This window comes from Mixophyes fleayi, chromosome 11, assembly GCF_038048845.1.
Source record: "Mixophyes fleayi isolate aMixFle1 chromosome 11, aMixFle1.hap1, whole genome shotgun sequence".
NCBI classification, from domain to species: Eukaryota; Metazoa; Chordata; class Amphibia; order Anura; family Limnodynastidae; genus Mixophyes; species Mixophyes fleayi.
Window position 1 is genome coordinate 78779536 of NC_134412.1, and position 23673 is coordinate 78803208.

A 23673-nucleotide genomic window follows, 5' to 3' on the forward strand; every position below is an offset into this window, starting at 1 on the left:
TAACAATGCAACAATATAATTTCTTATCTTTCCCAAGTCATAATTTTGTAAACTGTCGGTATATAGACAGCAGCATGAAGTGGGATGAATACATTAGAAGGCAGTTTTGTGTACTGGACGTTATTTGGTGGAGGTAAATGAAGATGGCATTATAAAATAATAATATTATTATTATTATTATTATTATTATTAATATCCTGGATGGTACCTGCATCCCATCCCAACAAAGCAATGAACTCATGTTTGGTTAAATGTTTTGTTTTTTTTTTTAAATAACTTTAGTGTGAGCGGAGCAGTCTGCAATAAAATCTCTCCGGACATGTTGGAATCTGATCACATTGAGCCATCACACACTGCTAGTAGTATAATTATTTATTGCATATATCACTGTGAGCACATTAATGTTAGGAATAAGATGACACAATAGGATTATAGTTGCTAGAGGTTACTCCCCTATCCTGATCCTCGGAATTCTATATAAGAAACACAAACAATGAAAATGTAGTATATTTGGACTACAGGAATTATAAGAAGACATGGACAACATTGGCAAGTAGTGTTTGCATATCTGTTCCACTTTCATCGTGTATTGTTAGATTGCTATTCTTATTTTTATAACTATCATTTTTATTAATTTTTATTTTATTGCTGGATGTAGGAATTGTAAGCTCTGTGTTCAGCTGAAGACTGGATTAGATATTGAATAGGACACAGGAACTAGTGGGAATCTCCCAGGAGAGCTATGAAAGTCTTACTCCACTTTTAAATAGCTTTGAATTTGTTGTCAAAGAATATGATTAATGCTAGTGTCAGCACAAGCAAATAAATCAAATTGGTAAATTAAAAAACGTATATATTAATAATAAAACTAAATAAAAAAGCAATTCGTCTGTAATAAATTACCAACTAATACAATATAAATTAAATTCTGTAATGTAGAGTAAAGATCAAATACAAAAAGGTATCCAAGAGGATATAAACTGCATTACATAATTTACAATGTATCCAAATATATAATGTCATACAGAAATAGTATGAAGGTAAATTGTTAATAAATCAAAAGTTCTCTATGAATATTAACCGCTAAAGTGCTGATGAGCGTGCATGTTAGCAAAATGAAAGTACGTGTTATTGCGGGTAAACTTAACACTATAAGTGACTCATTTTGCACAAATTCTCTTCTAAATATAACAAACAGCAGATTAGTTGCTTAGTGAATATGAATTGCTTTTTATTTAAAATGTACTTGTATTACATAGGTTTTAATACACCAATTTGATATATTTGTCACATCACTGATCATGTTCTTTGCCTGTTTTTCTGAATATTAATTATTGTTAGAGAATCTAATTTATATTGTATTGTCATTAATTGATTTATTGAAGATGAACTGCTTTATATTTAAAACCTACTTTTATTACATACAGTTTTTAATACACCAATTTAATTTATTTGTTTATGCCTCACGACTAGTGCTGATTATGTTATTTACTGTTTTTCTGATTATTTAGGTGGGTCTGGCTATGGGCAGATTGGGCATTTGGAAAAGTTTGGATATGTGCCCAGTGATGCCACAAAGGAGGCTTTTTTTTTTTTTTTAGCATGAGCAGCTGGCACATGGGATAGTCTCCTGTGGGGGCCTCAGGAGGGGCATCAGCATTACTGGACCCCCTTGCCACTTTGTGTTTAGTATTATGCCTAACCTAATATTTATTTTCTAATTGAACCACCAAGTTTAAGCCCATATAAAGTCCTTATCTTATGTGAATGATATGGGGAGATGGACGGCTTGAATAAGCCCTGCTCTCCTATTTTAAATCCTATTTTGTCTGGGATGGTGCACCAACGAAAAGGCAGAACTACCACTGCAGGAAAAAAGCTTCTTGCTGGATTCCATGACAACCAACAAACTTGGATAATTTATATTGTCCCAGGAAGACTAGGTTTAGAAGATTAGACAGCTCTGTCCCAGGGGAAATATAATTAATATAATTTAAGTACAAACTATATGATTTCATAATGAATGTAACCAATCAGGGCTCCACGTCCATCATTTTTACATTTTGGCACCACGGCGAACCAATCCAGGCTTGCCGCATCACCTCACCACAGTGTCGAGACATCGGCACGTGACATCGGGCTATATAAATCAGTGAGCGCCGCCATTTTAGGCAGTCTGTTGGCGGAGAGAGCATCAAGCAGATCTCAGGAAAAAGAGGACGCCGGTGAAGAGAACGAAGATGCTGGAGAAGACAAAGAAGACGCCAGAAAGAATAAACAAGACGTCGCACTCAAGAAAAGAAGAAAGAGTTCAACGAAGATCGGTGGAGAACACCGGCAAAGAGCCCTTGTAAGGGCTGAGAGCTACCCTGCCCCGAAGACGTCAGGATCAAGCGGAGAAGAGCCAGAAGAGGTCTGCGGCTGATCCAGAGGACGGCGGCAGAACAAGAAGCAGGACAAGGAGCGGAGTGGAGGTGGCCAGCATGAGCTACAATACAGATAAGGCCCTTGTGGGCACCCCCTCTACCTGGACCCCTGTCCGCACCTACCCCCTATCATTTCTTAGCACAGTGGGCATTAGGCCACGAGCCAAATACAGGACACAAGGCCCGAGCAGCAGTTAGGGTAACCCACTAGGAGAAGAAGAAGGGCGCAAGGCCCATAGGGTAAATAGGGCCTATAGGTTTAGCTGGCCGTAAGGCCTTAGACTAGTAGGGTGCTTAGGCCTTGTCTAATTTGGGGGGTCAGTAGATCCCGTTTAGTTAGGAGGGTCTTAGGCCCAGATTAGTAAGAGCTTTAAGCTCTATCCGGTTAGTAGGGCATTAGGCTCTGTTTGGTTAAGAGAGCAATAGGCTCTGTGTAGTTAGGGGAGCACTAGGCTCCGTTTGATTAGGAGGGCCCTAGGTCCTGATATAGTGGGACCATTAGTCTCTTCATAGGGAGCAAAATTCTAGGCCGTTAAGGGAAGAGTATGGATGCCCTCAATTAGGTCCGAAAAGACACCAAAAGTCCTGTGTTCCCTATGTGACAGGCTTATCAGCCGGGATTCCAGGCAGCGGGCAGAGGCCTGCTGTGTAGCGGGTGTCTGTGGATACTGGAAGAAAAAGTCTGGTGTGTACCATAGTCGCTCTTCAAGAACGAGTGAGTACCTGGTGCTGGGAAGGGGGTTGTGGGGTGTGTGTGCCTTCTTCCATTTAGGCCTGGGTTCAGACCTACTAGAGGAGGAGAAAGCTGGATCAGGCTTGCTGCTAACAGAAACAAGATGCCAGGTACCACCTGCAAAGGTACACAATGGACACTGGACCTGGTAAGCGAGCCCAAGGATCTGGGTCAAGCATGTGACCAACATGGTGGAAGGTGTGATCCAATGTTGAAAATTTAATCAAAATCATAACTCACAAGTCACAATGGAGCTACATGACTGTACTATTAGATTACATCCTTACCGGACCGGTCTTGTCAGCTCCTTCTCTGCTGACTGCTAACTCAGAACAATGCGGGACTTGGTGCTTTAGTGGTCGTTGAGATCTCACCAGAAGTACCGGTCAGCGTGAAAATATGAACTCCCCAAAAATACCTCAGCGGTTAACTGCGGGTGGGAATAGGGGAATCATGTTCTTAACATGGTTAAGCTCTTTTGTGTGGAAATTCAAGGACTTATTTTTCCCTCTTCTCCAGTAAGGGGACCTGAGGAGAGTCCAAGCATTGGTGGCAAATGCGGTGTCAGCCCTCTTGGGCTTGCTGAGCCAATTATGCTCTGGACCTCTATCTACAGTAAGCCTTCTACAAGCTCCACACCCATGGGAATTCAAGGGCTTTAAAGGGGGGGGGGGTGCTAGCTCGGAAGCGGGTGTGTTGATGCAGACCTCACTATCTAGAGGTTTCAGCTACAGTGATCTGGAAGATTGATCGCTGTACATCAACACAAGCCCCTCTGGTTTCAGCAAAGCTGTGAGCCTGCCAGAAGCAGGGAGATGGCAAGCGAGGACCGTACCTTGCATTATAGGAGGAAAGACTTTTCTGTGTTGGCAGACGGAAAGTTGATGCACTGGGGCATCGGGGACTGCTGTGGAGTGAGAATTGCTGAGTACTTTGAGTTATGACGATTCTCCTGGTTATTGTTAATTTACTCTGCTTTGCTAAGTGTTTGTATTTCTAAAAATAACATCTTTCTATTTGGCCTTATTCAACTGATCTTTGTCTAAGTGATTTCCAAACCCATCAATGTACCGGGTCTTCTAGTTGGCATCTAGTCTGCACTGGGCAAACCAGCCAAGCTGATGGCTATAAGGTCTGTTATTCTCCTGGTATCTCTACGTGATTTTATGATGGTGCATAGAAAGTCCCATCACAAATTTTCTGTGGGGCCCAGACATTTCTTGTTACGGCCCAGGGGCAAATGCAGGATTTGAGGAGGGGGATTTCCACTCCACGCCACCAGTGGGCGTGAACAGCATGTGTGGGGAAGTGGATATAACATTTACAACATTCCATTGGTCCATCAAAATGCATATGACTTGCTATCTATGCAGCTAAATACATGACACTAAGAACTGAATAAAAAAAACCAGTTATAATTACAATAAATGATAAGCAAAGTGACACACTGCAGTCATAGTGAATGTGGCCAAACATCATACAACCTGAAAGATTATTGTAGATTATTTTGGTTATACATACAACTAAATGCTTCTATGCTGTTACAGAAGCATAGATACAGCTGCATACAGAGAATCATTCTTGACACTAAACACATCCCAGCGGGCTCCTGTACGCTTTACAACACTGCTCTTTAACATAAACGTCATGTGCTGTATATCTTCCTATAGTAACAAACCCTGCTTACTGAGTATTCTTAAGTACAATCCCATATAACATGGTTGTTTGTTTATCATTGCAGTATCATACAAGCTGAATTCTTCAGACATGGTCAAATGTTATACTGTACAGACATTAAAATTACTGTATTGCTACTCAGAATAGGTGGTCTGTATGTATTGTACTTTTAGGTGATATACTGTTTTGTATGCTAATGTAATGATATTCAGTGTTTGCTGCTTCATGGAAAATAATGATGAAATGGGTTTTTGGCACAAGCTGATTAGCAATTCACAGAGTTTTGTGTCTTGTTTCAGCTGATAATTATCTAACTAGAATAGTCAGACTATATCACAAATGCATATCTCCTATCTGTCCCAATTTAGGCAGGATAGGTAGAATAGATAATCAATTCTATCAGGCGCTCCACTTCGGCATGCAGCCGCGTGTGTACTCTAGAATTTCCACAACTAATTCAAAATCACATAGACATATACAAAAATTGAGTACATACACTTGCGCTTCCGTTCATGCCCATAGATGTTCATAAACCAAATGTGCTATTCATAATTGGATGGTATTCCTCGCTTAGGACTCAGATGTCATCATATGAAATGTGTACATGTATGGAAAAACACAAAAAAACATACAAGACCACATAGCGTATTATGTAAACATATGATCTAATACTTTCAACTCCACCACCAGAATGATAGTATGTGTCAGAGTCCTAAGATATGTTGTTTTTCCTCACAGCACCACACTCGTGATATCTTCTCCTCAAAGCCCCTCTCGGGTATATGCTTACATCTCCATAGAATAATTTGCGCTTTTCAAATCCAACCTCCTCTTCCTCATACAAACAAATATGGAAAATGTCTCCAGAAGAGCGATGGGGCATGGAATATTTTGCACAAGCTCAACAGATTTCGTTTACTCTTCTAACATAGGTGGTATAGCATAGATGTTCCTTTAGTGGTTAGCACTGGCGTCACAAGTTCAAATACCAAACATGTCCTTAGCATCTGTGTGCAGCTTTCAGCTGTGAATCATTAAGGAAACAAGCACAACAGTGCTTGTTTCCTTAATGATTCACAGCTGAAAGCTGCACACAGATGCTAAGGACATGTTTGGTATTTGAACTTGTGACGCCAGTGCTAACCACTAAAGGAACATCTATGCTATACCACCTATGTTAGAAGAGTAAACGAAATCTGTTGAGCTTGTGCAAAATATTCCATGCCCCATCGCTCTTCTGGAGACATTTTCCATATTTGTTTGTATGAGGAAGAGGAGGTTGGATTTGAAAAGCGCAAATTATTCTATGGAGATGTAAGCATATACCCGAGAGGGGCTTTGAGGAGAAGATATCACGAGTGTGGTGCTGTGAGGAAAAACAACATATCTTAGGACTCTGACACATACTATCATTCTGGTGGTGGAGTTGAAAGTATTAGATCATATGTTTACATAATACGCTATGTGGTCTTGTATGTTTTTTTGTGTTTTTCCATACATGTACACATTTCATATGATGACATCTGAGTCCTAAGCGAGGAATACCATCCAATTATGAATAGCACATTTGGTTTATGAACATCTATGGGCATGAACGGAAGCGCAAGTGTATGTACTCAATTTTTGTATATGTCTTAGGCAGGATAGGGTCACACTCGCAAACACACACAAGGTCAAACGCACAAACACATAAACTGTCACATACACAGACAAGCACAGAGTCACACATACACAAACAGGTTCAAACACACAGACATGTAAGCGGTCACATACACAGACTCACACAGGACCAAACACACAGACTCTCTTACCATCTTCTTCTGCCTCCTGCATCACACACATGCCAGCCAGGTAGGAGTAAGGGGCAGAGCCAGACTGCAGGTCAGAGAGTGCTGTATACACACAGCAGCGGAAGCGATCCAGGGGCCAGTGACTGCAAGCATCGGCACCTTAGGGAGGACAGAGGTTTCTTGGGACTAGGAAACCCCCTAATTTGATTAGGTATTAATTTTTATAATAGATCTATTTAAACACAGTCTGTCCATCTCCATTAATCTACTATACTTACATGTCCATTCCTTACTTGCAGTGTTTTTCAGCCTGGTATTCTGGGCAATGATCTGTGGGGCAAGGAGTGATCTGAGCATGTTGTATGACTGCTTTGAGGATCCTGAATATGAAGAGTTACTGGATATTGCAAAATATGGATTGCCTCCTACTAAGACACTTCATCGGAAACACATTGTGATTGTTGGTGCGGGGATGTCCGGACTTTCTGCAGCCAGAACTCTACTAGACGCCGGTCACAGCGTAAGTAGAGGTCAGCATTTGTTTCCCTTATAAAATATAATCATATCTACCCCATATAATATTGTGAGTCTTAGAGACTCATTTACAAATACTACAGGGCTGCTTTCAGAAGCTGTGACCAGTAGTGGTCATGGTCAAGGCAGCTGCACAAATGAAATTCTATTTAGTACGGTGCTTGGTTTGTAGGACATAGGGGAAGAATAAAGCTGGAATAGCTCTGGTAAAGGATGATAGGAAATTGTGGGATCTATGAGAGAAAGTGAGAGGTTGTGATGATGACAGTTGTCTAAAACTATACCTGTCATTTTTCATCTACTATATATTGGGAAGACAAGTGGGACAACGGGATGTGATCTGAGAGAGGTTACGTTGGGGAATCACTAGCTATTAGATATGTCATATTACACTATGTTTTACATCCCAGGTGACTGTATTGGAAGCCAGTAACCGTGTAGGAGGTCGTGTACAAACATACAGAGATCCAGAGGGCTGGTACGCAGAGCTGGGGCCCATGCGTCTGCCAACGAATCATAGGTATCTGAACATTTTTATAGTATCAACTAAGTTCATTTACTGGAAATGCTTGTGTGAAATGAGTCAGTGGGTGGCACTGGCATGTTGTTATAAGATATACAGATAATGATCCGGATGCTGAATAGGACAGATATGCATAATAAAAACATACTCAAATCAAACGCATGTAATAATAGCGTATATAAGTGCACATGCTCAGTCAGAGGGATCTCATGATGTGTGCAGCTCTGCACTGCATAGTATTGTTATGCACGTCTAATTGCTATCCAATAACGATTGTCGAATCCCGATGTGTGGTTCCAAAGCACAAAGTAATTTAATAGCCAAAAGTAGCAGAATAACAAGTCAGAATAAAATAAGGCGTTCCTTATCGGAGGCGCTCTGGATCCAGTGAACAGTCATTCAGGTCTGAAGGCTGTGGTCAAAGAAGACTGGTCACTAGGTCCATAGCCCCTGCTTATATACAGTGAGTGAATACAGTAAAACAATGCAGATGGTGTGGCTTGCTTCTATTAGTCCAGGCTTCAGGGAGGTCCAGTGTACTGCAGGTCATAGGCCAGTTCAAAACCAAAATATCCAAAGGTGGGGGTCAGCTCTCCAGGGGATGCACTCCGATTTTCCCGCCAAGAATCCAGTTTCAACTAGTCTATTTGCATTATACAGTCAGTACCACTTTAAACATTTATTCCCTAACATCGCTAACTAGAGTATGCAATGTGCGATCTCTTCGGCGAATGAACCGGACAACTGCTGATGAATAGGGGATTAAAATGATACTAAACATGACATATTTCCTGCAACCTGAACTTTTGGTTTCACCAACATGTATATAACTTTTAATACTAAACATAAATACTGCTATATTTTGACATAAATAACTATGTGTTGCAACTACGATTAATGTGTACTAATTACAAATGTGTATGTTCGTGTGAATGTGTGTAAAAGTGTAAAACTTGTTATTGCCACATGTTTCGGCTTGATACGTCCCTCCACGCCGTAGAGTGCTCTACGCATAATTTCAGACAAAGACAACCAAATTTGCTCGAGATTAATTGAAATGACTTTATCTAATTTGCTGACTTCGACAGTATGTACCAGCTTTTCGTCAGATGCACATCGGATACACTTACACCCAAATCAACATATATGTGCATTGAGAATGTTCTGTGACTGCTCCACTAATATCTCACATTAATCGCATAAGAACGCATTCACTTCATTAGATTAAATACATCTAATATATGTTCACATATAAATTTTTGAATCGAAAGACATTTATGAAGGTGATGATGGAAGAGTGATAGGCAACTGGCCAGTGCTAACAGTCACTATATATGTTATGCAGAGGTGGACATTTTTAAGAATCCCAGCATGTGATGATCTGATATGGTTGTGCATCTGCTTATGTTTACAGGATTGTTGTTGAATATATTCAGAAGTTTGGTTTAAAGCTGAACCCTTTTATTTCATCGGATGAAGACAGTTTTTACTTGTTCAATAATTTAAGACAAGTACACAAAGACATTATTAAGACACCAAACTTCTTTGGGCTCGATCTCACTCCTGGGGAAGAAGGAAAATCTCCTGATGATCTGTTTACTGAAACAATATACAAGGTACACCATTTTCTATTATTAAAATGAATGCAGATGGGGTACAAAGTGCAAGAGATATCCGATCTACATTGGGATATTCAAATTAATTATATAAAAAAGTGTATGCTTTGACCCAACATTCACTGTAATTAATTCTACTCCATCGGTACCAGTGGGTACATGATCAGAAAAATTACCAACTGAATTTGAATCTATATACAAAGTGAAGGCTTACTTTCAGATCTGACACAATTATTATAGGGAAACTGGAACCTGTTTTTTACATTTTTAGAATAAAATTGCAAACAATGCTTTTTCATCTATTTTTCCCATTTACCTTACCTTTCTTACAAGCCTGGTATTCAGCCATGATCCAAAATATCTCCCAACTCGGCAACTCCGTTCTACACAAGATCTGCGTCTCTCATCCACCCTCATTACATCCTCCCATTACCGGTTACAGGACTTTTTTCGGGCTGCACCCACTCTATGGAATTCTCTCCCTCGCACAATAAGACTCTCCTCTGGTCTACAAACTTTCAAGCGTTCTCTGAAAACCTACCTCTTCAGACAAGCTTATAATATCCCTCAACCACCCTCTTAACCTCACTACCTTAACCTATTACCGCCTGTTACACAATTTCACACAAGACAACTACCCCCTGACCAACATTGTTGTGTGACAGGATAATTTAGCCTATGAGTCACTTTTACCTTTGCAGCCTGGCTGGGCCAAAATGCAAAATGTAGACTTAACCTCATGTGTCAATCTCCCATAGATTGTAAGCTTGCGAGCAGGGCCTTCTCACCTCTTTGTCTGTTTTACCCAGTTTGTTTATTAGGTTTGTCCCCAATTGTAAAGCACCAAGGAATATGTTGGCGCTATATAAATAAATGATGATGATGATCCCATACAAGAAGAGTACTTGGTCTGGACCTCCTTTGTGACTAATGCCCACCCATAACAATCATGGACGATTTTGCAAACATCTTGACTTGGGAGACAGAGAGGATTTGTGGGTGAAAATGCTAATGAGTATCATGATCCCTACCTTTTCTTAGTTTCGTAACCAGGTAGTGAACAAAAGGGGATATTTGACCTCTTACTGCTGGAATTCAAAAAGGATTAATATGTTTAATTTTTAATTTTATATTTATATATTTCCTGGATGTTTTTTCTGTCCAGATCAAGAGGTCACATCTATGGGTCAAATATTACATTTTGGGACAGACTTAGCTGTCTATAGTTATGTAGACCTCATTGATTAGGAAAAGATGGGTTATTGGTGAGTCTAGGCCAGTGTTGGCTAACCTGTGACACTCCTGGTGTGGTGAAACTACAATTCCCAGCTCACCCTTCCAGCAATAAACTGCCATATATTGGCAAAGCATGCTGGGACTTGTAGTTTCACACCACCTGGAGTGTCACAGGTTAGCTAACACTGGTCCAGGCTGAAGAAGCCTTAATGGTGCAAGTATAAATGAATGCAGATATGGGTTCACAAACAACAAATGTCTAAGGGGAGGTTGACAATGAGTTTATAAATGAAACATCATCAGCACAGAACAGAGCACCCTAGGGGGCTGGCAGAGCTGGGGGGCTAGTTTTCCCCGGCCGGTCCAATAATGGGCTACTTTGAGCTGGCTCACTGGGCCACCTACATTTTTTTCCTTTTAAAATAGGCTGCTGAGTCGAGACTTGCCCCCTGGGCTAATTATTGCCAGCCCTTCCCTCAGCACCCTATGATTATAAACAAATAAACAATCTTAGACGACAGCACATCCTCATCCTAGCATGGAAACAGAATGATCCACCTTAGCCATGCCTCTGTAGAAGCTCTTGCTTTGAGTCATTACATGCAAAGCAGGCAAGATGGTGACACGGTTTTATCCTTTATTTCAGCATAGTTAAATGATATGAAAATCAGCAAAGCCAACTGACCAGTTTTACACACAGTGGTTATTTATGCTGAGGCTTGTTTTTTGTTTTTTTATACACCCTTTTCAAGAACAGTGTTACACCCTTCAATTAGAAAGCACACTTATGCATGCAAGGTCAGGGTAAGACATCATTACTTTGAGTGCAACAAATCTGGGAGCAAAAACTGTACACAATCTGATTTTCCTTTTCTTCAAAAGGTGCAACAGGAAACGTGTCTGCAGTGCCAGATCTGCACTTGATCATCTGCAGCCATGTAGATTACTTACTTTTCCATCACTTGTTACAGTTATACTGCATTTATATGCAGTCTATATGGCATTACACCATTTATGAAGACAGAGAGGGATGGGAATGGTTTTCTTTCAGTGATTAAACACTTTGTCCAGACACTTAGTGTATGACCTGACTTTAGATCTTCTGCATTACATTTAATAACTGTGTCTCGTGATTCCATCTTGCTTTCCTCTACTAAAGCAGACATCTTTCCTAATTGGCTCTTTCTCATATTGTTCATATTTTTTCCTTTAGTTCCTGAAAGACGTCAATGGTAAAGATTGTTCTGACATCCTGGACAGATTTGACAGAGCTTCTGCGCAGGTAAACATATTCGGCCATAGACAAAAAAACTTTGTTAAATTTGTTTAATTGTCCACAAAATATTTTAAAACTATTATTCAAAATAAAGGATTATAAATTCCTTTTAATTCCTATTCTTCCTGTTTGTGAGCACTTGGAGTTTTGTATCTAAGGGGGAACACACCAACAGATGTATGGATGCGATACAGATAGAGCAACGGTGGCCCTAGAGCCACATGCGACTCCGTGAGCTTGGAAATGTGGCTCCTGTAAGGGGCAAGTAAGCTGCATGGGAGATCTGATGGCATGTAAAGTGGTTTATGGGCATGTAAGGGGCATGTGGGGAGGTCTGATGGCATGCAGGGAGGCTGATGGGCATGTAAGGGCATGTGGAGAGGTCTGATGGCATACAGGGAGGCTGATGGGCATGTAAGGGCATGTGGAGAGGTCTGATGGCATGCAGGGAGGCTGATGGGCATGTAAGGGCATGTGGGGAGGTCTGATGGCATGTAAAGGGCATGTGGAGAGGTCTGATGGCATGCAGGGAGGCTGATGGGCATGTAAGGGCATGTGGGGAGGTCTGATGGCATGCAGGGAGGCTGATGGGCATGTAAGGGCATGTGGGGAGGTCTGATGGCATGTAAAGGGCATGTGGAGAGGTCTGATGGCATGCAGGGAGGCTGATAGGCATGTAAGGGCATGTGGGGAAGTTGATGGGCATGAAAGGGGCATGTGGGAAGGTCTGATGGCATGTATGGGGTGTGTAGTGAAATATGGTGGCAGAAATGTGAGGTGCACTGTTTGATTAGCAAGTAGCGTGCAGTAAGGTACATGGAGGTGTTGGCACTGTTAAGCCCGTAAAAGGATACAACGGATTATATCGCAGTGACCCTGCAGAACAGAGAGAAACAACAAGTGTAGCGGAATACACACACAGATGACAATAACTAGCAGGTGAGATTGACACAACCAAATACACTGGTATGGAGTTTGAGGAGTGCACTCAGCAGGTTCTTATAGTGGCCGGTTGATTGGTGATTCCCCCCATGTGTCATCAGTACTGGAGGTTAGTGGTAACACCTGAGAGAGGCGTTACGTCATCTCTAGCCTGAGGCTGAGCCCAGCTGGGTTCTGTTAAGGATTCTAATTGGGAAGGCAGCAGTCAGTGATCTGCTGAGTGTTGGAGGCCAGTGGTGTCTAAGACTGCTGGTACTGAGCTGTCTTCAGCTGGTGATATTGACCTAATTATGGCCAATGCCTTTCTCCAAGTGCCAATATCGCTTACACTGAACCTTACAAGCTCCCAAATGGGCTCTTTGTCATCCATGTACCTAAACTGGCTGAATTAAGAGTTACTTTCTTAAAGAAATGTGATTGAAACATAAAATATATCCTTCATGGATGTTCCGGGTTTTTTTATAAGATCTATAAGAACTATCTATAAGATTTCTAAGAACTAAGAAAGCAGGGGGGTCTTTTGTCTGGCTCCTGTGCTCCATGTACGGGTTGGTTACGGTTTACAGATTATGATAACTCCGACAAGGTTGACACCATAAAAAAAAAATCCGACTGGCTAAAAAAGAACAAATAGAATAAAAACAGACTTACCTGAAAACCAAAGTTCTAGATGTCCGATGGCAGCGGCATGATGACAGCCAGTGATTCCGAAGATCCAGCTGTCCGGCACTTCAGTGCGACGTCAGCGAGACTTAGATGTAGGTTAATTTAAAGCGGCAATGTGTGGACCCCGCAGGTTAAGTGTTTAAATTAACATTGATTTTAACATTGATTTAAGTCGCGCTGACGTCACACTGAAGTGCCTGACAGCTGGATCTTCGGAATCGGACATCTAGAACTTTGGTTTTCAGGCAAGTCTGTTTTTATGCTATTTGTTCTTTTTTAGCCAGTCAGATTTTTTTTGGAGGTGTCAACCTTGTCGAAGTTCTCGTAATAAGTAAAATCATTACCACCGCCATCTGGATTAGAGAAGAGAAGACAAACTAAGTATTCATATGCAAACATTATTGCTGGCATCTATCAACCCCTCAAAGTCTCTCTCCAGTGTTGTACAATTTCTTAGTAGCATTGTTTCTTTTAAAAGAAAAAAAGTGAGCTTGTGGACTTTAATCTGAATTAGATTGACCCCAAAAATTGTAAATTCATCAGAAAATTGTGTGCCCAATCAACAATCTAAACCTAAACTAATTTCCTAAACAAGAAGATCAAAATCCCAAAAAATTTAAATAAAATCTTGTACAAGAACATTGAAACATATACAAAAAAGAAAGGAACACCAGCACCAAGCCTAGGGTAAATCTGAGATAATAATATTTACAAATATATAAAAAAAAATAATGAAAAAATAAAGTCTGCCTTCTAATTAAGAAAAATATTTTTATTACCATCAATAACAATGTAAAACAATAAAAGTAGGTCAAATAAACTAAATTAAAATACCCCCACAGTGTACACTGTAAAATCACACGTAAATTTGTGCTCAAATGAGCATGAAGTATATTTTCAATCAAGATAATGGTGAGGTATCTTGGTGGGTAAAGTCACATCCTTACTGAAACACACTGTATGTAAAACATAGTTGCCTACTCTCCCGACTCCCGAATTTTTGGGAGTTCTCTCGGACTCCCGGGAGAGCAGGACAACATCCTGGGTCCAGCTCACCTCGTTTGTGAAATGGGCGGGGCGGAGCTAAATACGTTATCCTGGCCCGCCCCCACCCACCGATAGACTGAAATGGGCAAAGATTGACAGGGGGCGCGGCCTAGCGGCGCAATTCACGTGGTCACGCCCCCGAGATGGAGTCCCCTTCCGGACAACTGGCTGCAAAAGTTGGCAAGTATGATGTAAAATATATAAACAATGAACTGTGCCTAAAATGTATACAGCGGTACAGTCTCTAATGAGCTGATAGACCACGCAATTATCACAAGAAAAAAGGTATATACTTATCCGGAATCCTTGGTGCTTTTTTAGATCTTGTAGATTTAATAGTAGGGATTGTGATGTCCTTAATAGACTCTCCACTCACAACAACAACATAGATGTACCCACAATCATATGTAGTGGTGTCTCTCAAGCTTAAGTATAAGCTTGAGTATAACATTGGTGGACAGATTTCGCAAGGTGAAAGGTGACTGTCAATGTATTTCTTCCTGGTAAATACTTCATAAAGAAATAATATTTACTTAAAAGCTCCACACTTACTTCCACTACAAAAAAGTGGTAATATTTTTGTAGAATATTTGATATGATTACCATCATTTTACTACCAATTCACAGGCCACTTTCTGATTGCGCCACCATTGCAGCAGCTCTGAATCCAAGAGATTTACGGTCAGCATTTGTGGTACAACAGCTTCATACAAAAATCCAATACTGCCTTTTATTATCAAACACACAAATGTACAGTCCATTTAAACACTTTGGGCTAGATTTACTAAACTGCGGGTTTGGAAAAGTGGAGATGTTGCCTATAGCAACCAATCAGATTCTAGCTGTCATTTATTTATTGCATTCTACAAAATGACAGTTACAATTAGTGAGAGGGGAGAGGCCAATATGATTGTAGGCAGTGATGAGTGTTGTTATTCTTACTGTTCCCAGTGATGTGCCTAGAAATATGCCCTGCTCCTGCAAACCACCATAGCAGATGGATAGAGAAAAGGGGCATTCACTTGTGTGTATGCTAACCCACCAAAGTAACACTCTGTCATAAACTTACCTGTCCTCGCTCCAGTGCTGTCTGCCCTCTGCAATCAGAAGCCGCACTTCCGGGTATCAGCAGTCACATGATCGCTAGCTCAGGGAGGGGATTTTGAACTGCTGGTTATTTAAACCTCACTCCGACACTCAGTGAGTAACACAGCAACTTGTATGCTTCCTGGCTCCTATTCTTTGTGGATCCTGTACCAGATTCAGCTGTCTGACTATGAGTGCCTGCCTGTTCACCTCATCCGCTAGTGCTACATCCAGAGGAAGACCAGAGTACCGCGACCTGCGAACGCCCACCAGCTAAGCCCTTCCCGCCTTGCAGCGGTTCTTGGTGAACACCGAGGAGTTTGTTAGACTCCGCACCTCTGATAAGCCAGCGTCAATCGAGATTAGCACTAAGATCCAGCCTAATCCATTATACACTCACACTGTAAATGTGCTGCTCCGTGTAAGATTTATAGAGAGTTAATGAACGTAATTGTTTTTTTTATATCTTTTATAAGTCTATCCTGGTGGATGAAGGACGTTTGAGCGAAGGAGCTGTTCAAATGCTTGGACACTACATGAGTTTTAATGGGCTTTACTACATCTCATCCATGGAATCAGTTAAGGCTTTGACGGTGTTTAACAACATGACCAGGTACAGTCAACAGAAAACTGGTTTTGCACTTAATAGTTTATATTTTCACTGCTGGTATTTGCACCAGGTACACCTTGATAAAGATATTATTGGACCACTAGTACTGTAAATTAAATACAATGTGGGCCCTTTCATTGTATGCATGTCCCTGATAGTCATATCTACCCTTTCAAGTTTATTTGACAGAAAATTTCTATCTGCAGAACTTGTGACAACATAATCACCAGTTGAGAACTTTGGAAACCAATTTCCAGGAACACATTTTTCAATGTGAATGCACTAGATCTATTAACCTTCCAAGCATAATAATATCACTGGAAATAATTATACTACAATCCTATCACCAGGTAGAGATGTTGGGAAGGGCAAAGTGCCAGCAACCATCATGGCAGCCAGCAGCCAGCTCACGGAATTCTAACTGAGTAATCTTACTGAGATGCTTATAAAGTGGAATCTGAATCTACGATACAGGGAGCTTCCTACATGTCTCTCACTATTAGCCAGTTAGAGTGCTGGTCTTCTGCACAGAAGTGCAAAGTGGAAAGAATACTCCTGGAAAAGTGCTTTTTAGATCCCTTTATGCTGTTTCAATAAACTTTTCTGCAGTGTCCCCTAAAACTAGATGCCCTGGTGCTGTACACCTACGCCTTACTTTAAGAGGAACACCCTCACTCTGTCCAAGTTCTCCACTGTGTATGTGAAAATGTTTGTTCTTCCACAAATGCTCTGTAAACTTATGTGCTTCGGCTCACATTTTCGGTGCGCTTACACAAATACAGGCGCTTAGGGAAACTTTTTGTAAGTGACCTCTATTGGCGTTATATTTTTTTTCTATATAGAAATGCAAATACTTTAGTTCATAGTTTGCATGTTCATGTTGAAGTTGGTTTCGACAAAGCTATAAAGCACCTTTTGTGCTTGACTGATCTATCTGCTGACATGCACTCAATAATCAGATATAAAATTGATAACTTTAATGTACAGCACATCAGTGACAACACATTTATACAGATGAGGATCACTTTGTGTAAACATCACTACATTTTCATTGTTTTTTACTAGGTTCAATGAGATCACTGGAGGTTTCGATCAGTTGCCTTTGGCCTTTGCCCGCCGACTTGGAAGTACAATCAGACTAAACTCCACTGTAGTTAAAGTTATGAGGAGACAGAAATCTGTGATTGTCCAGTACCGCAAAGATAAATCTTCAGGTCTGACCAGCTTAGCAGCAGACTATGTCATCATCACCTCCACCGCAAAAGCCACCAGACGTATGGAGTTCAGTCCTCCACTGAGTAAGGACAAGTACAACGCATTGAGTTTCATTCATTATACAAGTTCAACAAAGATTCACCTGAGCTGCAATGAGAGATTCTGGGAGAAGGACGGGATAGTGGGTGGAAGAAGTTCTACTGATCGTCCATCTCGTTCCATCTATTACCCAAGTCATAACTCCACCAATGGAGGAGGTGTCCTCCTAGCATCCTACACTCTGGCAGATGACTCGATGTTCTTTACATCACTCAGTAATGAAGACTGCATTGATGTGGTTCTAGAAGACTTGGCTGCCATCCACAGGAGATCAAAGGAGGAGCTCAGAAAGATGTGTCCTAAATCTGTGATGAAGAAGTGGAGCCTGGATCCGTATTCTATGGGAGCGTTTGCCTACTTTACCCCTTACCAGTTTGGTAACATGTATCAACCATTGTCCCAACCTGAAGGCAGAATATATTTTGCTGGAGAACACACATCTTATCCCCACGGTTGGATAGACACTGCTATCAAAACTGGTCTGAAAGCTGCAAGAGACATCCACAAGGATGCCAATATGTTTCTCCATAAATAAATTCAATAAAAATATATATAAATATATATAAAAAATGTTATACACCCATTTTATCTGATATTCCGTAAAAATAATTTGAAGTTTATAATGTATTAAGCTAGTTTTTGGTGAGATAAAGCAAAATAAGATATACTAAAAAGTTCTATTTACCTTCACCTCCGTGAATGGGAAGGTCATGGAGGAGGAATATAGACAATCCGTTAGCTGTTTCAGTTCAGTAAATTCAAACTCTCCATCAGCCTAACAGTGCAGAGACTTGGATGCAATCATGCCCATAACTTCAAGGACAAGGTTGGCATTATCCACCAAAAAATGTTATTACAATCTACCCATCTTTCTCTTTGCCTATTGATGTTTGCACCATTTCCTATTTGATGTACTTATTGTAGACAATACTTATACACTTCTGACAACCAGCTCTTCCCCACTTGTTCCTCTCCCTCACATTTTGCTCTTTTTCAGGTTCTAGCCTACAAAAGTCTTCTACTTTATATATTCCCTATAATACAATTGAGCATTTCTTGGTTATCCAAATCTAAACCCCTTTGGTCTTTAAAAGGCATTGTCCTATCGCTCTTCTTGTCTTATCAGTTCAGTTCTTCCTTTGCAAACTAATTTTGTTTCCATTCACTTGTCTTTTATAATCTGGAGGCCCAGATAGGTTAGTAAAAATCCCACATTATGTCCCATCATTTTACTCAATTCAGTCATAAAGATCTTTGCTAATTGATTGTCAATAGAGTCAAGATGTGGCCTGAGTTGTAGCCTGATTAATACGTATTGTATCACGTGTGTCTTACAGTTCTGTTAGAATTTTGGGCTATCAATAAGCCAATTCTTCTATGTACAGTGTCTCATGCAGTTCCCCTTTCACAGAAGTCATCAGAGTGAAGTGGAGGCTACAACAAAATGGCAGGAGGCAGGGCTGTTCCCCCGACAAGGTCAGCAAACAATCTCACCTCAGGCAGCACCATTCTAGTCTGATTTTGCTTCTTTCCTTTCATCCCACCTCGGTCACCTCACTTCCTGAGTACAGGGGTTACACGGGGGTTCAATAGCAGAGCGGTGACTGGAAATGTGAATAGAGTAGGTACAGGAAAAGAAGGACTTCCTCTCCACTAAAAACTTCATTCACTGCTCTATTAATGCATAACTTGATGACTGTGAAGACCACAGGGAATTCATATGAAGTATTAAAAATGAACTCCCCCCAAAATAGGTTTTCTCCCCCTAAGCTACTAAGCTAGGGCTCCGCTTTAAAAGACATAGGAGTCACCGTGTTCTGATACTCACAGGCTCCGGAGAGCCCCACGGGCACTGGAAACCCTGGATAGAAGTGTAGACAGTGTCTGCATGTAATATTTACTGAAAGCTGCATCTGTTGTGATGAAAAAGCAACTAATGAAAAAGTAAATGCTTAATGTGAAGACACTGGGTTTATCTAACCCAACTATACCCACTTCGTGCTGACTGTCCACCCTGGGGTACCTTACAATACCAGGGAAGTATGCCCAGTACCTTCTAGGGGTAAACCAATTACTCAGGCAAAGTCGTTATAAAGTACAACAATACTTGTATTATTATACAATGCACCAGAATAAAAATACACTTTAAACAAATACCAGGTAGTATTAACACTCCAACACAACAACCTCTGCACTCTGTTTTAGTCTCTCCATTCTGAACCACCTACCCCAAGGCTGAATCCCTCATTATAAACACAGTTACATTTCCTACATACCTGGGACTAGCCCATTTGTGGGCTTAGATATATCACCCCTTTGGCAGCTGTCATGAAGGGCTGATACAGGGCTGTACCTTTCATATCAATACTTCTTCTGGCCACCTGCTGGTTTGACTCCTATGTGTCTAGCTGGCCACCACCTGAGACAATGGGGACATTAATTAAGGGCCCAGGTGACAACAATTAAGTGACTCGCCCCTTACAAACTTTCAGCCAGAACTAACTTCCAGCTGAGAAAGGAGGGGGGAATGAACGTCGTCCCCTCAACTGAGTCCTGGAACCAGCCCCCACCTGAGCTTTACCCACAACCCACCTGGCCACCTTAAAGAAAACATATATTCATTTAAACATTGTAGCAATGTTATGACATCATCATACATAATTAGAAAGCACACCATAGTTATAAACACTGAGTAAAGTTACCCCCCAAGTAATGGGACGCTGCATTTACATTCTGGGAATCTGCGGAAGACTAGAGGGCTAAAAAAAGTACATATTGTTATAGCCTACTCTACCCGTTTGTCACACTTAATAAGTCAAAATAGTGAACAATGTCAGCAGGGCCGGATTAACCATAGGGCTAACTGGGCTACAGCCCAGGGGCCTATGGCATTCAGGAGGCCCTTGAAAGTGCTCAGCAGCAGTATTGATCGGTCGGGGGCGGGGGCGCCCCTGGCGCGATCAGTGCTGCTGAGCACTTTCACTGCGGTCCTTCTCTACTCCACTTTCACTGCGGTCCATCACTGCTGTAGTCTCCTTACTGAGATCTCGTGAGTCTCACTCTCACGAGATCTCCTCAGTAAAAAGCGTACAGCGCGCCGGAGAAGGAGGTAAGTGCCGGGGGGACGCGGGCAGCTCGGATCATGGGGGGGGGCCCTCACGGGGGAATGGAGGCCCCCTTAGCCCAGGGGCCTCCATTCCCTTAATCCGGCCCTGAATGTCAGCGATGTCAGTATATTATTAAACCCCCGTTACATCATAACAGCTCATGTCCAGCTTCTTAACAATCGGAATGCACCATAGAAAATATAGGGCCTGATTCATCAAGACACGTATACTGAGTGCAGCGTATGTTTGTTAAACAACGCACGTTAATGGGCTCTGAGTACTTCCGAATTCACCAAGGAATGGATCTGCAGATACCTGCGCTGAAGAATTCGGTCTGCTGTGCTGTACTACACAGAACACTGCAGGATACGTCCAATACCTAATGTGGAATATAAATTTGCAGTAACTTTGAGATGCCCATAGCTTGATTCAGATATGGCTGTATGCGCTCCAATTTGGTGCACCCTTACTGTACATTGGCTACAGCCAAACGCCCCTTCCCCGCCCACCCAGAAATCGTAGGCTGTAGTAAGTGTTCTATGAGTTTGAAGACAGATCATACAAGGCTGTGTTTACTCCTGTATGGTGCGGTTCTGGGCAGGCATGGACTGATTTTGTGTACGATACACTCAAGATCGGCAGCTACGGTCCTGATTAATCAGGTCCGTAGTCTTAATGCTATAATATGAGTGCAGGTTTACTATATAATATATAGCAGAGAACCCAGGTTGTCAAACGTATTGCCCCAGCCAGGGGCCGATCTAGACTTTAGTTTTAGGAGGGGTGATTTAGCATAGTCATGCCTCCCTTAATGCTGACTGGCTGGTCCCGGTTGGCCCTGCCCCTTCTGTCATTTTGATCGGCGTATAGGCTGCAATTTACAGGAATGTTTGTGCTTCTTGGGGGGCGATTGCCCCGCTCCTGTATCCGCCACTGGCCCCAACAAGGATGCATGTTGTGAAGTCGTGTGATATAGCTCCCTCACAGGGGCATTTTAAGAATTTAGAGGGCCAGTGCGCAGGAATAGTGCTTGCTGCCCCTCCACATCCCCCCACCTCACACAAACACACATACAAAAAATAAAGAAATGAGTATCCATGGATATTAGTTCTACAGAAGCAGTAGAGGCTTGCCAGTATAATTTTTTTTAAAGTTTTTTAAACCAACATGTTTTACCATGGAAATACCTAGTGCAGGTTTTCCCAAACCCAGTCCTCAGGGCTCCCTAACAGTGCAGGATATCCAAATCTCCTTGCTGGAGCACAGGTGTAATCATTACTGACTGATACATTGTAACAGATCCACAGGTGGTCCTAATTATGTCACATGTGATCCAGAAAACCTGCACTGTTGGGGAGCCCTGAGGACTGGGTTTGGGAGACCCTGACCTAGTGGGATTTAGCTATGTAGAATTGAACTAATATAAAGGGATTATAACATCCATTTGTACAGCTAAAATTGCTGATGATACATTTGTTGCATTACTAATTAGCAGAGAGCATGCTCAGTATTAAATGCACTACAACAACACACTTTCTACCAGTGAATATTTTGTACCAACCTGATCTGTTCCTGAACCACCCTGCTCCCACAGCTCTCACTCCTGCAATATTCAGAGAGGAAGTGTGATATATACATTCTGTGAGCACTTTTACAATTGAGGCTCTTCAATGCTGGCCCCTGTGCACGCCATTCTCCAGCGTCAATTTGATTAAGGGGTTGGTGGTCACAATGCTTCCTGGAAATGGGCAGCAGAGATTAAGATAATTGGGTTAATCTGGACTGTATAGGAAATCAATGTGTGCAGGAGGTTTCTGTACAGGAATTTGGTACGACATATCGACCCGTACCACCTAACTTGCAGCTGATAATCAGCTCTGCTATAGACTAATTCTCATTCACTCAGAAAGTCCACATCATGTAACTAGCTCAAGCAGGTGCCGGTATTATTCAGCTGTTCATAATTGTTTGCAGTTTACTTTTTAACCAGTAGAAGGCAGTAGAGCAACAGCTCATCGTGGATACTACAGAGCAGAGGTTTTGGAGGATTTGTTATTTCGTGTGCAATAAATATCCAAATCCAAACATAAGTATCATGTAATAACGAGTTAAGTATGTCACGTATAAGTTATAATATATATACTACATTAATCATCTAGTGGCATGAGAATGAAGTGATCAATGTTTCTACCTTATGACAATTAACTCGTTATTTGTTGACGCTTTAATATGCAAACAAAGGTTGTCACTATTATTTAATAATTGTTTATTAAACTGTAGTCGTTCAACTACAAAAACGTTAAATAAAAAATATTATCACCCCAGATGGGACTCGAACCCACAATCCCTGGCTTAGGAGGCCAGTGCCTTATCCATTAGGCCACTGGGGCTGTTATGAAAGAAACAGAAAATGCTTTGACTGATGTCTTTTACAGTGTTGATTATATATTGAATTGCATATAGTATTTTTAATATATATGTTACTAATAACATAAATACCATATATAGTTATATTATATATGGTATTTAAACATATTTAAACATAAAAACGGCTGCAGTTACTGTAATTAAAAAAGCTGCAGACAGAGAACTGAGCAGTCTGGAAACTGAAGAACATGTAAGTGTATTGTCAGGATGGCCGAGCGGTCTAAGGCGCTGCGTTCAGGTCGCAGTCTCCTCTGGAGGCGTGGGTTCGAATCCCACTTCTGACATCACTATTTTGTTACAAATTGTTTCTTGTATTAAACATACTTGTCTGGTTTACATATTGTGTGATTAGATCAATCAAACATTACATTCAACCCCACATTTGGTTGCTATTAACAGCCATATTTGTTGCTGTTTTAAGCTACCCTTCCATTAAGTGATTACTGACTACATGCTGACATCAAATTCTAATCCCTATACATAGATGTTAACAATACTTGATGGTTTAAAGTTGATGTTTAGACGTGGTATGTATACCTACTAAGGAAAATATAAGTGAAAACACTTAAGTCTCATACCTACTGTAATTTTCCTAGCAGTTTTCAGATATTTAAAATACATATCAAAAACTAACACGTTCAGTATGCGGTTTATTTTGCTATA

The 23673-nt window shown here is 41.2% G+C and overlaps 1 protein-coding gene and 2 non-coding genes across 3 annotated transcripts; 2 read left to right on the forward strand and 1 right to left on the reverse strand.

Annotated features, from left to right (window-relative positions):
* Positions 1-444: 444 nt before the first annotated feature.
* Positions 445-18031, forward strand: LOC142106823 (L-amino-acid oxidase-like). Its single transcript, XM_075189848.1, has 7 exons — positions 445-549; positions 6926-7146; positions 7571-7680; positions 9098-9299; positions 11749-11817; positions 16029-16165; positions 17228-18031. Exons 1-7 carry the CDS (start codon positions 537-539, stop codon positions 18009-18011), a joined length of 1536 nt encoding a protein of 511 aa, XP_075045949.1. The 5' UTR covers positions 445-536; the 3' UTR covers positions 18012-18031.
* A 4869-nt stretch (positions 18032-22900) lies between these two features.
* On the reverse strand, positions 22901-22973 carry TRNAR-CCU (transfer RNA arginine (anticodon CCU)). Its single transcript has one exon. It is a non-coding gene; the product is annotated as a tRNA-Arg (tRNA).
* A 238-nt stretch (positions 22974-23211) lies between these two features.
* Positions 23212-23294, forward strand: TRNAL-CAG (transfer RNA leucine (anticodon CAG)). The gene has a single exon. It is a non-coding gene; the product is annotated as a tRNA-Leu (tRNA).
* Positions 23295-23673: the final 379 nt, after the last annotated feature.